The following is a 15,876-nucleotide window of genomic DNA, read 5'->3' on the forward strand; positions in this document are numbered from 1 at the left end:
ACAGGGAAAGCGTGCAAACTCCTCACAGACAAACCGTGCCCGAAGTCAGGATTGAACCGGAGTCTCTGGCAGCAACTCTACCACAACGCCACCCTGAGGCAGCTCACCTGTCCACACACTTAGCACTGGATGTGGTACAGGCATGTAATAGTGATCGCCACTGTGGCGCAGCGGTAAAACTGCTGCCTTACAGCGCTAGAGACCCGCGTTCCATCCTGATCTCAAGTGCTGTCTGTACGAAGTTTGTACCTTCTCCCCGTGACCTGTAATGGCTTTCTCCGGGTGCTCGGGTTTCCTCCCACACTCCAAAGACGTGCAGGTTTGTAGGTTAATTAGCTTTGGTTATAATCGTAAATTGCCCCTGGTATGTTGCATAGCGTTAATGCGCGGGTATCGCTGGTTGGCACAGACTCGATGGGCGGAAGGGCCTGTTTCCGCACTGTATCTTTAAACTAAACAAAACTAAGATCCTTTCCATTATAGATTCAATCTTCAACGAGGGTGAACAGATGATCAAACAAGTATGAACGGATGGTACACAAAATTGCTGGGGAAACTCAGCGGGTGCAGCAGCATCTATGGAGCGAAGGAAATAGGCGACGTTTCGGGCCGAAACCCTTCTTCAGACCCTGTCTGACCCTGATAGTATGAACGGATGATTGCTGGTCGGCGCGGACAAATTGGGCCGAAGGGCCTGTTTCTGTGCTGTATCTCTAAACTAAACTAAACTAAGATTCATTCCATTACATTTAGACACTATTAGATCCAATGTGGAACTAGTATGAACGGATGATTGCTGGTCGGCGCGGACACGGTGGGCCGAAGGGCCTGTTTCTGTTCTGTATCTCTAAACTAAACTAAATTAAGACCCATTCCATTACATCCAATATTAGATCCAATCTGGAACTAGTGTGAATGGATGATTGCTGGTCGGCGTGGACTCGGTGTGCCGAAGGGCCTGTTTCCGCGCTGTATCTCTGGACGAACGTAACGTAGGTGTTGCTGAGAGCCGGCGGTGAGGGAGGGGATACATACCTGTGGCGAGCTGGTGGAGCTTCGGCCTGAAGAGTATGAGCCGGGCGGGTCGGGGTAGTCCACGGCGTTCTTCACCCTGGGCCGTTTAATCACCTCCACGTACGAGACGGGGAAGATGCCCTGCCGGTTCGTGCCCGAGATTCTCCCCTCAAACCAGTTTTCGTCGACTCTCCGCACAAGTGTGATGGGTTCACCCTGCAGGGGGGGGAGGGAGGGAAGAATGAATGGCCGTCACGCAGAATACACACGTGTTCCAGGGTGGCACACGCGTGTTCGAGATCACCCTCCTCCTGACCCCAACATGACCTTTCGGTCCCCAATGCTGGAATCTTGATTAAAAAATATATACTGCTGGAGGAAAAAGTCATAAGGTCATAAGTGATAGGAGCAGATTTAGACCACTCGGCCCATCAAGTCTACTCTGCCATTCAACCATGGCTGATCTATTTTTCCCTCCTAACCCCATTCTCCTGCCTTCTCCCCATAATCCCTGACGCCCGTACTAATCAAGAGTCAGTCTATCTCTGCCTTAAATATATTCACTGACTTGGCCTGCACAGCCTTCTGTGGCAAAGAATTCCAGATTCACCACCCTCTGACTAAAGATTTTCACCCTCATCTCCTTCCTAAACGAATGCCCTTTAATTCTGAAAGCAGCACACAGTGGATGTGGAGCACAGTCTCAAAGGAGATGTGAGGGGCACGTTTTTTAGGCAGAGGGTGCCTGGAACGCACTGCCGGGGAGAGTGGTTGAGGCAGATATGGTCGTGGCAGTTAAACTATTTAGTCCACCATTTTGGACTGAGATGAGGAAAAACCTTTTCAGCCAGAGACCAATTCACTGGATGTATTCAAGGGAGAGTTAGATATAGCTCTTAAGGCTAACAGAATCAAGGGATATGCGGAGAAAGCAGGAATGGGGTACTGATTGATTATGGATGATCAACCATGATCACATGGTGGTGCTGGCTCGAAGGGCCGAATGGCCTACTCCTGCACCTATTTTCAATGTATCTATGTACTTATCCAAAAGACCTTTGGATAGGTACATGGATATACAGGGAATATATATATGGATTAAGTGCAGGTATATAAGTGATGGTCTTGGCTTCATGTTCAGCATGCGCATTGTGGGCCGAAGGGCCTGTTTCTGTACTGAAGTGTTCTATGTCCTAAAGGGCAGCACGGAGTTGCTGTCTCACAGCGCTAGATTCCTGGGTTCGATCCTGACCGTGGGCGCTGTCTGTATGGAGGTTGTACGTTCTCCCCGTGACCTGTGTGGGTTTTCTTCAGGAGCTCCAGTTTCCTCCCACAGGTTTGTAGGTTAATTGGCTTCAGTAAAATTGTACATTTTCCCTAGTGTGTGTAGGATAGATTTTGCGTGCAGGGAGATTCTGGTCGGCGCGGACTCAGTGGGCCGAAGGGCCTGTTTCCACGCTGTATCTCTAAAATTAAAACTAAAGCCTAAACTAAATGCAACTTCTTGTCGGACCGAAGAGACTGCAGATGCTGGAATCTCGAGCAAAAAACACACTGCTGGAGGAAGAACATAAGTCATAGGAGCAGAATTAGGCCATTCAGCCCATCGAGTATGCTCCACCATTCTATTTTTCCCTCTCAATCCTATTCCCCTGCCTTCTCCCCGCAACCTATGACACTCTATAACTAATCCAGAACCTCTGGGTCTCGACCTGAAACGTCACCCATTCCTTCTCTCCAGAGATGCTGCCTGTCCCGCTGAGTTACTCCAGCATTTTGTGTCAACCTTCGATTTAAACCAGCATCTGCAGTTCTTTCCTGCCCTTTGTTAAACTCTGTTGCCTTGGCCTCCACTGCCATCTAGTATAGTTTATTGTCACAATGAATTCCACAGACGCACCACCCTCTGGCTAAAGAAATTCCTTCTTATCTCCAATCTGAAGGCACGTCCTATTTATTCGGAAGCAGAGTCCTCTGTTCCTCGACTCTCCCATTACTGGAAACATCCTTTCCACATTCCACAGGGCTTTCATCATCCATTATTTCAGTGGGGGAACATTCCTTGCTAACTTTGTGGAAACATCTGAGATCAGGCGGAGGAAATCCGATGGAATGTTTTCCAAGTATTGTGAACTTTGTACGTTAATAGGAAAGGGAACTTCCTCTCTCTTGAGGCTGGCACGGGGAGGGGGGGGGGCACGGGGTCGGGGAGGGGCACAGCTAAGATCCCAACGTCGCACCTCAGTGAAAACCTTCGCCAATCCTCAATGGGGGCATGGGCAAGACAGAGGGGGGTCTCCCTCTCCCCCCGACTCTCAGTCTGAAGAAGGGTCCCGACCCGAAACGTCACCTATTCCTTTTCTCCAGAGATGCTGCCTGTCCCGCCGAGTTTAGCTTAGAGATACAGCGCGGTAACAAGCCCCCTGCGGCCCACCGTGTCCGCCCCAGCCAATGATCACCCCGTACACCAGCACTATCCTACACACACGAGGGCCAATTTTACTGAGGCCAGTTAACCTGCAATCCCACACGTCTTTTCGAGTGTGGGAGGAAACCAGAGCACCCGGAGAAAACCCACGCAGGTCACGGGGAGAACATTCAAATTCCGTACAGGCAGCACCCGTGGTCAGGATCGAACCTCTACTGCTTCGCAACTGTGCCGACCCCTCTTCAGACTTCTTCTGATTAGCTGCTTCATTGTACTGTACAATCTGGACCCTGGCATCGCTCCTGAAGTATATGACTACATTCTTAAATCTCACAGCCTGTGACTTTTCATCTCTATGGTTCATCACCATAGACTTCAGACGCAAACAAAACCCCAAACCCCCGATCCATGTCAACTCCCATCCCATAACCTCCACGAACTCAGTCAAATTTCTGGGCACCTATATCTGCAATAATCTAAAATGGCACATCAACGCAGACCACATCATTAAGAAAGGACAACAACGCCTATACTTCCTCAGACAGCTCAAAATGTTCAGAGTCCACAAACACCTCCTGGTCCGTTTCTATCAATCCATTATCGAAAGCATCATCACCTCCTCAATCACAGTCTGGTACGGAAACACTGACAGTCACTACACTACACAGATTACAGCGCATTGTCTCCAAGGCCTCCAGGACCATCAACTCCCCCCTCCCCTCAATCCATTCCATTTACCTCCAACGTACCTCAAAACAGGCAATAAAGTTCACCTCGGACCCCTCCCATCCAGCAAACCACCTTTTCCAGTCTCTCCCTTCAGGGAGGCGCCTCAGGTCACTTGCCACAAAATCCACCCGTTTTAAAAACAGCTTCTTCCCCTCAGCAATAAGAGCACTCTATTCCCTCCAATAACAGACAACACTAAGGACTCTTGATGTATATAGTGTCTTGTCTATGGTCTTTGTCTGTTCTTTTGCACTATGTTCTGTTGGTGAGATTTGTGATTTGTGATGTGGTATGGATGCACTTTATTACTATGATCTGTGTTGTTATATGTGTTAATGTGACTAAAGCAGTGTACCATCATGTACCGAACCCAAATACCACCAACCCTGGTTGCGTGGCATATAAAGATTTTACTTCGGAGTCACGTGAGTGACTACGTGAAGAACCCCGCCAGGACGCATGCGTGTCATATCGCTTTCACGCTTGCGAAACGACAGGCGGGGTGGAGCGTTCCCCCTCAGCGGTAAGTTTGAAACCGCGACCTGCAGGTAAGTGATTTACTCTGCGGTAGTGTTCGTCCCCGCGCTAGGGGGGGAAGCTGGACAAAATAGTGTCCACAAGTGCTGCGAGTGAAGCTGGCTGGGGAGGACCGCGAAGTTGCGGGAGCCAGCAGCAGCTGAAGGCACAAGCCCCGTAAGTGGGATCAGCTGTGCCGACTTTCGGTCCGGCGCCGGCCAGAACACCACGGCCGGGCGGGAGACTATTCAGAATGGGGCCGTCGACTTTGACAAGTCGAAACGGCAGGAGGCGGGGTGGAACGACGTTCCCCCGTAGCGACAGTTTAAACCTGGACCTGCAGGTAAGTGAAACTGCGGTCTTTATTCTCCCCATACTGTTTCACAGGTGGGGAAACATGGAGAGCTGTGCAAACAACGGCAGGCGGCACAGGAATCACCCGTAAGGGAACAGCTGTGCCCGATTTCGCTCCCGCTCCGGCCAGATTAAACACCATGGCTGGGCGGAAGACTATACAGAACGGAGCCATTGGCTTTGACAAGTCAAAACGGCAGCAGGAGGGGTGGAAGGACGTTCCCCCTTAACGGCAAGTTTTAAGCCTGGACCTGCAGGTAAGTGATACTGCGGTCTTTATTGTTCCCATACTGTTCTACAGGTGGGGGAAACATGCACAAGACAAAGAAGTCGACCAGAGCTGCGACAAAGCTGGCGGGGGAAGACCGCGGAGTTGCGGACGCCAGCAGCGGCCGGCGGCACAGGAATCACCCGTAAGGGAACAGCTGTGCCCGACTTCGCCCCCGCACCGGCCAGATTAAACACTGCGTCTGGGCGGGAAGGCAAGAAGAAAACCAAAAGAGTCGTTGACTGATGAGTCCGACTTTGGGCGGCCAGCGACCGTGAGCGCTGGAGCCGATTGGAGCGGCTTATGGAGCCGAGCTCCAACATGAAAAAGAAAGTTGGAGCGGCTTATGGAGCCGAGCTCCAACATGGAAAAGAAAGTTGGAGCGGCTTATGGAGCCGAGCTCCAACATGAATGGCTCCGGGAGATGGGGTCTAGTCACTGTGGGCACTATGTAAAACCCACAGCAGCACCTCTTGTAGGGCTGCACAGTGCATCTCCCTCGTCAGAGGGGAATACTGGGGGGTCAATTCTGGGCTGACCCTGAAAAGGGGTTTTGACGAACAAAACTACAAGTGTGCAGGGGGTGCAGGAAGGCAAAATCTACTGGTCATGGTGTCCAAATACATACAGCCAGACCACGATGGACACCACTGCAAAAATACTTGGGACCAGGAAACTGCGCATCCCTGAATGTTCCAGTCGTGGAAATAGCATCTGGAAACATGTCGGAGCAGGACTTAGGAAAGCCCTGGGGCTCATAAAGGCGACAACATTAAGGATCTCCTACAGCCAAAGACAGCACCCTTATGCACCCACCAGCAGAACAAGAGAAGCTGGTGAAAGCTCAAAGGCCGGGCATACAGAACAGCGATCTTTTAGACCATAGCCCAGACCGGCCTTTCTGGAAGATGCGCAAACCTCCAACCCAAAAACAAACCCAGACACCGGCGCCTCAACCTCCACGAAGACCACATAGAAGAAGCAAACTTCCACTGGTAACAATGGAGGTAGGTGGGTCTGGTCCCTTACAAATTATAGGAAGAGTGGATAATACACACATTGGTGGGAGATTACACTCTTTTGGATATGGTGTATATTAGCTACAGACACTTATATCCTAAGCAGTATCCAGGGATATACCATTGAATTGTGCAAAAGGGGTAATGGGTAAACCCAACACGATTGGCTGGAATACATTGTCCTATATATTCAGTACAAAATGGGAACTGGTAACAGCTAAAGGACTGATTTCTAAAGGCTACTCCATGGCTAGCATCGACCTAAAAGATGCTTACTATTCAGTGCCTACATGGACTGATCACAAACGTTATTTTAAAAAATTCAACTGGATGGGGCAGCTCTGGCAGTATAGAGCTCTACCAAATACATAATCATATGATCATACTAATTGTGGGCATAACTTTGGAGTTGGCCTAACTAGCTGTAACAGCCACCATACAATTGGGTGAAAACTGGGGTTATCATCCATCCAGTTAAATCTAAACTAACGCCTACCAACATAATGGATTATTTGGGGTTCACTATTGACAGCTCACATGTCGGTGACTTTACCAAAGGACAAGGCTACAGTCTTAACTGAGGCCTGCAACAACCCCACTGACATCAGTGAACCGTCTATCAATTGGTAGCAAGTATAATTGGCATATAGTGTCTGCCTTTCCAGCCACACAATTTGGACCTTTGTATTACAAAAAATCTACAAAGGGCAAAATATAAACACTCAAAGTTAATACTGGTCATTTCGACAGACCAATAAGCCACCAATCAAAGCTTATGGAATTAAAATGGTGGAGGGATAACATTCGGCATTGTTCTAACCCTATCGTTATCAGCAAACCCTTAGTGGTGCTACAAACTGATGCCAGTGCGCTTGGTTGGGGTACTACCAATTTCCATTTCCATCTGTGGAGGTAGATGAAAGGCACAGGAGGCATCATTATCACAGACACTGGGCATAAACTACCTGGAAATGTGGGGTGCGTTCTATGGCCTAAAGTCATACTGCTCTGGGATAAATCACCAGCGTGTTAGACTACAGAGTGACAATCTGACTAATACAATTTGGTAATGGTGTATCCAGAGAAATATTGGAATATCAGCTACTTACCTACCAGGTAACCCAAAATTCAGTGACAGACATCAGGTCACGCAAATTCAATAAAATAAGACTTAATCACCAGTTACCAAACTGTGTTTCTTGGGAACCAGACCCTGGGACAGCAGGGACAGATGCTTTTCACTGCATTGAGGGGGCAATTGTTTATCTATGCATTCTCTCCTTTTCTGCATCATCAGTCGGGTATTACGATAAATACAACAAGACTCAGCGTCTGTTAATTGGTAGTGCCGATTGGCCTACTTAACCATGGTTCCCTGTGATACTCAACATGGGGTTTAACCATGCATCACCATCCTGAAACAACCAGATTATTGGTTCATCCCGTAACAGGGGAACCCATCCATGTCAAAAACAACAAACCTATCAATTTGTAGAGTCTAAAGAAACCTCTACTGCAACTGGAACTGGCGGACCGAACATTGAACATTATCTCAGCGGGCCACAGACAGTCCACCAAAAACTATATCTGGTATACATCAGGAAATGGGAGATATATTGTCACAGAAACAACATCACCTACAGTTGATGAACATAACGTCTGTTCTCGAATTCCTGGCAGGCCTCCATTATGATGAGGGGCTCAGTTACAGTGCCATTAACTATATATGGCGAGGATCAGAGCATCATTCTGTTGGGACTCACCCCTGGTAACCAAACTTATGAGGGGAATTTTTAATATCTATCCCCCAAGAACCAGGTACTCTCTAAATGGGATATGAGTATTGCCCTAACGTTGCTAAGGAATTGGTCTCCAGCAACAGCTCTGTCCCTGCATAAGACTGACGCACAAAACAGTCATGCTGATGGCTTTGGTCACGGCACTAAGGGTACAGTCGTACATAAGTTAAGGCTGGACTATATGACTTCTTCAACAGGAATATAACGTTTCATATTACGAATTAGTCAAACAGAACAGACCGGGATCATCAGGCCTCAAAATAGAATTTAGGGATTACCCTACAGATATCGTCTCTGTATAATAAGACAATTATTGTTCTATATGGAGAACACCAAAAACATCTGAGGCTATGAGATGGCACTACTAATCAGCCACAAACAAACCCACAAAAAAGTGTCGGTTCAAACTATTTTCAGATGGCTGAAACAGGTTTTAACAACAGCTGGGGTGGATACTAACATATTCAAATCTTATTCCACCAGGGCTGCAACTACATCGGCAGCTATGGAGTTGGATGGACCAATGAACCAAATCCTCGAGACAGCAGGATGGATCAGGGGAAAATGTTCCAACTATTCTACCACAAACCAGTAGTTAAACTGGAACTTTGCAGAGCCAATTTTAAGTTCTGTAATATAATTTCACCCCATAAATAGGGGCTATAATTTGTTGTTAACAATTTATCATGGATTTCAATGTTGGATTCATGTCTAAACATGTTAACACAATTCCTCCCACAGTCAATTAAGGCAGATGTGATGCATGGACTCGTTTCCACGGCATGAAATCACAGAGCTTTGAAATCTTCACGTAGTCACTCACGTGACTCCGAAGTAAAATAGTAAGATTAAACGAGAACTTACCAGTTCGAAGTTTGATCGTTATTTTATGAGGAGTACGTTGAGGGAATACGTGCCCTCCGCTCCCACCCTTGATCATATACTCAACTGGTATTTTCTTCTCTAATCTTACTATGTTCAGTCATTACAGTTATCTGTGATTTCACACCGCTGCTTTGAAGAATGACACGCATGCGTCCTGGCGGGGTTCTTCACGTATTCCCTCAACGTACTCCTCATAAAATAACGATCAAACTTCGAACTGGTAAGTTCTCGTTTAATCTTACTATTGTATTCTATTCTATTCTATTCTATTCTATTCTATTCTATTCTATTCATCTGACCATCTGCCTATCAGGTAAATCCCTCACCTGTATCCACCTATCACTTGCAAGTCTTTGTCCTGCCCCCTCCTCTCCCAGGGGGGTGGTGGGGAATGAGGGGGGGGAGGCGACGAGAGTGGGGGGGGGGAGGGGGAGATACAATGACCGTTCACGCCGATGGTATGCGCAACTTGGAAATTTTAGTTTAGTTTAGAGATACAGTGCTGAAACAGGCCCTTCGGCCCACCGAGTCCACGCAGAGCAGCGATCACCCCGTACACTAACACTATCCTACACACACTATGGACAATTTTTACGTATATACAGATTTACATATATACCAAGTCAATTGACCTACAAACCTGTACCTCTTTGGAGTGTGGGAGGAAACCGAAGATCTCGGAGCAAACCCATGCAGGTCACGGGGAGAGCGTGCAAACTCCGTACAGACAGCACCCGTAGGCGGGATTGAACCAGGGTCTCTGGCTCTGTAAGTGGTGAAAGGCAGCAACTCTACCACTCCGCCACCGTGCTGCCCTTAATGTTCACACTTGCCTGAACGGGGCCATTTTTTGTGAAACGGTAGGTGGCCACTCGGCCCATTGAGCCCGTGCCAGCCCACAAGAACCGACCATTCCAGCCCATCCCTCTGTCGGCAAACCACAAATGGCCGGGATCGCCCCGCTCCTCACCTTTCGGAAGGACATTTCCACGTGTGTGTCGCCGGCGAAGTTGAAGCGGCCCACGGCTTCACCGTACTCCAACACCTGCAGGGGCGGCGGCTTCTTGGGTTGTGCCCGTTCCGTTGGAGGCAGCAGCTGTAACGGAGAAAATCAGTGATAAAACAAAAGAACAAAAACTTCGGAAGTTCAGGGAGCAAAATTAAGCCAAAGGGTATGTTTCCGCGCTGCATCTCTAAATTAAACTAAACAGTGGCACAGCGCGTAGAGTTGCTGCCTTAGAGTGCTTGCAGCGCTGGAGACCCGGGTTCGATCCCGACTACGGGTGCTGTCTGCACAGAGTTTGTACCTTCTCCTCGTGACTTGCGTGGGTTTTTTCCGAGATCTTTGGTTTCCACCTAGCTTAAAAATATCATAGAAAATAGGTGCAGGAGGAGGCCATTCGGCCCTTCGAGCCAGCACCGCATACCCATTGACTTGGCCTCCACACCCGCCTTTGGCAATGAATTCCACAGATTCACCACCCTCTGACTAAAGAAATTCCTCCTCATGCCGGAGTAACTCAGCAGGGTCAGGCAGCATCTTTGGACTTCAGAGATAAGGCGTGGAAACAGGCCCTTCGGCCCACCGAGTCCATGCCGACCAGCAATCCCCGCGCACTAGTTTTATCGCACACACCAGGGACAATTAACCTACAAATCTGTATGTCTTTGGGGGAAACCAGTGCTCCCGGATAAAACCCATGTGGTCACAGGGAGAAGGTACAGACAGCAGCCGCAGTCAGGATCGAACCCGGGCTGTAAAAACATCTCTGGCTGTGTAAGGCAGCAACTCTACTGGAGAGCATGGATGGGTCACGTTTCGGGTCAGGGCCCTTCTTCGGTTTGATTGTCGTGGGGCGGAAGGGGGAGAAAGCTGGAAGACAGATGGGGGCAGGACAAAACCTGCCGAGTGATAGGTGGATATGGTTGAGGAATTTAGCTGATAGGTAGATGGTCAGACAGGTGGCAGATCTAAAGTCAAAAGACATGGGATAAGGATACCATAGGGTGCCAATTGTGAAGTCAGAGGAAGGAATGCAAGGAAGGGGAGGGGAGAAAGTGGTGCGCGTCCAAGTGGGGTACAGGGAAGAGGAAGAAGGGGAGGGAGGGAGGAAGGAGAAAACAAATAAATAAATAAAGAGGGGTGTTGTTTCTCCTAGAATTGGAGAATTCAATGTTCATTCCGTTATGTTGCAAGCTACCCAAACGCAATACGAGGTGCTGTTCCTCCAGTTTGCGTTGGGCCTCACTCTGACAATGGAGGAGGCCCAGGACAGAAAGGCCAGTGTTGGAATGTGGGAGATAAAATGGCTGGCAACCGGGAGATTCTCCAGGCCTTAGTGGACCCTGCTATGAGAATGCAAGGTGACTTGGCCAGGTTAGGGGAGTGGGCAGATGCATGGCAGATGAAGTTTAATGTGGATAAATGTGAGGTTATCCACTTTGGTAGCAAAAACAGGAAGGCAGATTACTATCTAAGTGGCATCAAGTTGGGAAAAGGGAAGTACAACGGAATCTGGGGGTCTTTGTACATCAATCTATGAAAGTAAGCATGCAGGTACAGCAGGCAGTGAAGAAAGCGAATGGCATGTTGGCGATGCTAGTTGAAGGTGGTTGCCGGAGGTTGCAGGTAGTGGAAGGTACCACCTGCAACCTCCGGCAACCACCTGCAACCACCGGCAACCACCTTCAACTAGCATCGCAACCGGCTTCGACTAAAAAATTACCGATTTTTAAAACGGCAACCTATTTTTAGTCGCGGCCGGTTTTGAATTTTTTGAAATAAACGCCGGAACATAGAAGAAGCGGAAACCACTTTCGACCATTAGGGAGACTGACAAAAACCTCCGGGAACCAGACGGAAACCTTGGGTGGGGCGCAAGGTCTCCAGAGGTTTCCGTTCAGGTTTCCTAAGTGGGACACGGGCATTAGTGGAACAGGGGCATAAGAATAAGGAGTAAGCCATTTAGAACGGAGACGAGGAAACACTTTTTCTCACAAAGACTGGTGAGTCTGTGGAATTCTCTGCCTCAGAGGGCGGTGGAGGCAGGTTCTCTGGATACTTTCAAGGGAGAGCTAGATAGGGCTCTTAAAATAGCGGAATCAGGGGATGTGGGGAGAAGGCAGGAACGGAGTACTGATTGGGGATGATCAGCCATGATCACATTGAATGGCGGTGCTGGCTCGGAGGGCCAAAAGGCCTACTCCTGCACCTATTGTCTATTGTCTATTGACAGAGTACAAGCATTTGGCGAAACGGTCGGCGAGTGTACAGCAGCGGCCAAGGGTGTCCCGTCCCAGAGTCCCGTCCCAAAGTGAGCTAGGTTACCTCGATGTACGATCGGGGGAAGATTCCGACGCGCCCGTGGTGCTCCCCTTCGTACCAGTTCTGATCTATTTGCCTGTAGATGTAGACGATGTCTCCCTTCTGGAACGGCAGCTCCCTGGAGCCAAATAAGAGCGCAGTTAGTGTGTAGGGTAGCAAGCAGCCAACATCACTGTCATCTCAAACCATCCACTCTCAGCGGCCTGAATCCACCTGCGAATTGCAGCAAATTGTGGAGGAAGCCCAGACCCTCGCACAAACCAACCTCCTTTCCATTGGCTCCATCTACACTTCACGCTGCCTCGGCAAGGCCAGCAGCATAATCAAGGACCAGTCTCACCCCGGTCATTCCCTCTTCTCCCCTCTCCCATCAGGCAAGAGGTACACAAGTGTGAAAACGCACACCTCCAGATTCAGGGTCAGTTTCTTCCCAGCTGTAACCAGGCAACTGAATCATCCTACCACACCCAGAGAGCAGTGCTGAACTACTATCTAACTCATTGGTGATCCTCGGACCCTATCTTTCCCGTTTAACCCCATTCTCCTGCCTTCGCCCCAAAACCCTTGACATCCTCCCCCTTCCCTTCCTCCCTGAAAAGTTTAAAGTAGATGTGAGGGAAACTTTTTTTCTCGAGGGTTGTAGGAGCCTGGAATGCCCGGTCGGGGGTAGTGGTTTAGAAGATGTGTTTATCACAGTGGAGCAAGCAAATGATCCAGCAATGGAAAATCTTTCAGTTCAATAACGTACCCCAGTGCGTTCCATTTCACAACCTTGAAGGTGGGTCTCAGTGTTCATAAGTTCATTAGTGATAGGAGCAGAATTAGGCCATTCAGCCAATCAAGTCTACTCTGCCATTCGATCATGGCTGATCTATCTCTCTCTCCTAACCCCATTCTCCTGCCTTCTCCCCATAACCCCTGACACCCGTACTATTCAAGAATCTATCCATCTCTGTAAAAATGTAAAAATATCAATTGACTTGGCCTCCACAGCCTTCAGTAACAAAGAATTCCATCACCCTCTGACGAAAGAAATTCCTCCTCACCTCCCTCGTAAAAGAACACCCTTCAATTCTGAGGCTATGACCTCTAGTCCCATATCCACTCTATCCAAGCCTTTCTCCATTCTGTACGTTTCAATGAGGTCCCCCTTTCTTGCTTGTTTGAGGCAGCAGAGGTTATGGCGCTGTTATGCCAGTTCAATATGCACTTGTTGAGGGTCGTGAGGTCTACCCCTCCACCAGGGGGGTGGAGGACAGTGCAGTCGAAGATGCCATGCTGCTGCTGCGCTGTTTGCTGGTCTGCTCCACACACGCGGGCTACTGATGGACGCAGCCCCCCAGCGATGCATGTTGGCGTTGAACCGGACGACCCCTGCACGGAGCCGGTTCAGGGCGACCCACTCTTTGCGGGGGGCAGGTCCGAGCCGGGTGGGGCTGTGGTGTTCGGTGCAACAGTGAATTGAGGAGGTCGGGAAGTCTGTTCCCAGCTGGTTCTCCATGCCCCTAGTGTGTTGAAACCGGAGCCACAGAGGGTCGCTGCGTGACGGGAGAAGGGGCGACGAGATGACAGGCGTTGAGGTCCCAGTTGCTGCGAGTCCTGGGCGAGGTGGTGCAGAGGATGTTTGGCGTCCGATGGGACCTTGCACACCAGCCTGTGAGTGAAGTACTCTCTGCGAAGCTTGGCGGGTGCGATACCTACGAGCACCGGCAGAAGATCCATCGCAGTAGGGCGCAGGCAGCCGGTGATGATTCGCATGGTGTCCCCCTTCATTCTTCTAAACCCCAGCGAATACAGGCCCAGTGGTGCCAAGTGCTCCTCATGTGTTTAAGAGGCTTTTAAACAGGCACATGGATAGGAAGGGAATGAAGGGAAATGTATTAGGGGGCGCTATCCTGTGCATGGCTGCCCAGCCAGCAGCTGTCTGTCTTTTCATCTTTTTATTTTAATTTTAAGTTAGTTAAAGTGTTTTGTTTGGAGGTCTAGACTTTTTTATGTGGGGGGTGGGGGGGGGGGAAACTACCTTTCAGGGTCCCTACCTGGTCGGAGAGGCAGCTTTTCTCCGGGCTGCAGCTTCGACCCGTCCTCGCGGTCTACCAGCGGGCCTGGAGCGGCGTTTCCTGTCGGGGACCGCCCAGAACCTCGGCTTCGGCGGCGGCACATCGCCGGAGCGCTATCGCGGAGCGGGCGATGCCTTGCCCGGGTCGCCGCGCTGGAGCTCCGGTGAGCTGAAGATCGCTGAGGAAAACATCGCGGAGCTGCGGGTCTGTGGAGCGACCAGCTTCGGGCGGCGGCGCTGAACTTTACACCGGGAGCCTGGGATCTCTAGATGAGATCGCCAGTTGTGGAGCTCCAACCGGCGCGGCCTTGTTGGCTTCGGAAGCCGCGGCCTCCAGTACGGAAGCGGCCATTCCAGGGTTCCCAAGCCGCTGAGAGGACTCTCCCGACGCCGGAGCAACATCTCCCGGCGAGAACGGCCTGGAACATCGGGCCTCCGTAGAGGCAACTGTGGAGGCCTCAATCGGCCCGACTATGGGTGAACTGGGGTTGGGGACTGGACTTTGTGCCTTCCCTCATAATGGGAACCATTGTGGGGGGATGTTCTTTATGTTTAAAACTCTTATTAATGTTATGTCTGTATTCCTTCTTGATGTGCTGCAAAATGGCAAGAAGCATTTCACTTCACTACACCTAGGTGTATGTGAATGTAACCAATGAAATACCTTTGATACCTTTGGTATTATGTGCAGGATTAGTTTCATTTGGCACCATGATCAGTAGAGACATTGTAGGACAAGGAGCCTGTCCCGTTCTGGACTATCTATGTAGACGCAAGAGGCTGCAGATGCTGAGAGTTTCAGCAAAATACAAAATGTTGGAGGAACTCAGCGGGTCAGGCAGCATCTCTGAAGTAAACAGACAGATAACGTTTCTGGTCGGGATGGCCGTGCAGCGGTAGAGTTGCTGTCTAGCAGCGCCAGAGACCCGGGTTTTATCCTGACCTGGGCTGTCTTCTGTACATTCTCTTTATGACTGTGTGGGTTATCTCTGGGCGCTGATCTGCACACTTGCTAATTACCCAAACTAATCAAGAATCTGCTAGAGGCAGGAAACATGTTCCCGATGTTGAGGGAATCCAGAACCAGGGGCCACAGTTTAAGAATAAGGAGTAAGCCATTTAGAACGGAGACGAGGAAACACTTTTTCTCACAGAGAGTGGTGAGTCTGTGGAATTCTCTGCCTCAGATGGCGGTGGAGGCAGGTTCTCTGGATGCTTTCAAGAGAGAGCTAGTTAGGCTTAAAAATAGCGGAGTCATGGGATATGGGGAGAAGGCAGGAACGGGGTACTGATTGGGGATGATCAGCCATGATCACATTGAATGGCGGTGCTGACTCGAAGGGCCGAATGGCCTACTCCTGCACCTATTGTCTATTGTCTATTGTCTAATCTATCTCTGCCTTTAAATATATCCACTGACTTGGCCTCCACATCCTTCTGTGGCAATGAATTCCACAGATTCACCACCCTCTGACTAAAG

The 15,876-nt window shown here is 49.6% G+C and overlaps 1 protein-coding gene across 5 annotated transcripts in view; it reads right to left on the reverse strand.

Annotated features, from left to right (window-relative positions):
• sorbs1 (sorbin and SH3 domain containing 1) overlaps window positions 1-15,876 on the reverse strand; it is a 148,193-nt gene that overhangs the window by 17,596 nt on the left and 114,721 nt on the right. For all 5 annotated transcript variants that reach the window (XM_033012767.1, XM_033012766.1, XM_033012769.1 and 2 more), the window contains 3 exons: window positions 12,341-12,455; window positions 9,983-10,108; window positions 1,036-1,230 (listed from right to left, as the gene is read on the reverse strand). In XM_033012767.1, coding sequence (XP_032868658.1) covers window positions 1,036-1,230; window positions 9,983-10,108; window positions 12,341-12,455 — 436 coding nt within the window. The remainder of the gene's footprint in view (window positions 1-1,035; window positions 1,231-9,982; window positions 10,109-12,340; window positions 12,456-15,876) is intronic.

This window comes from Amblyraja radiata, chromosome 37, assembly GCF_010909765.2.
Source record: "Amblyraja radiata isolate CabotCenter1 chromosome 37, sAmbRad1.1.pri, whole genome shotgun sequence".
Taxonomy (NCBI): domain Eukaryota; kingdom Metazoa; phylum Chordata; class Chondrichthyes; order Rajiformes; family Rajidae; genus Amblyraja; species Amblyraja radiata.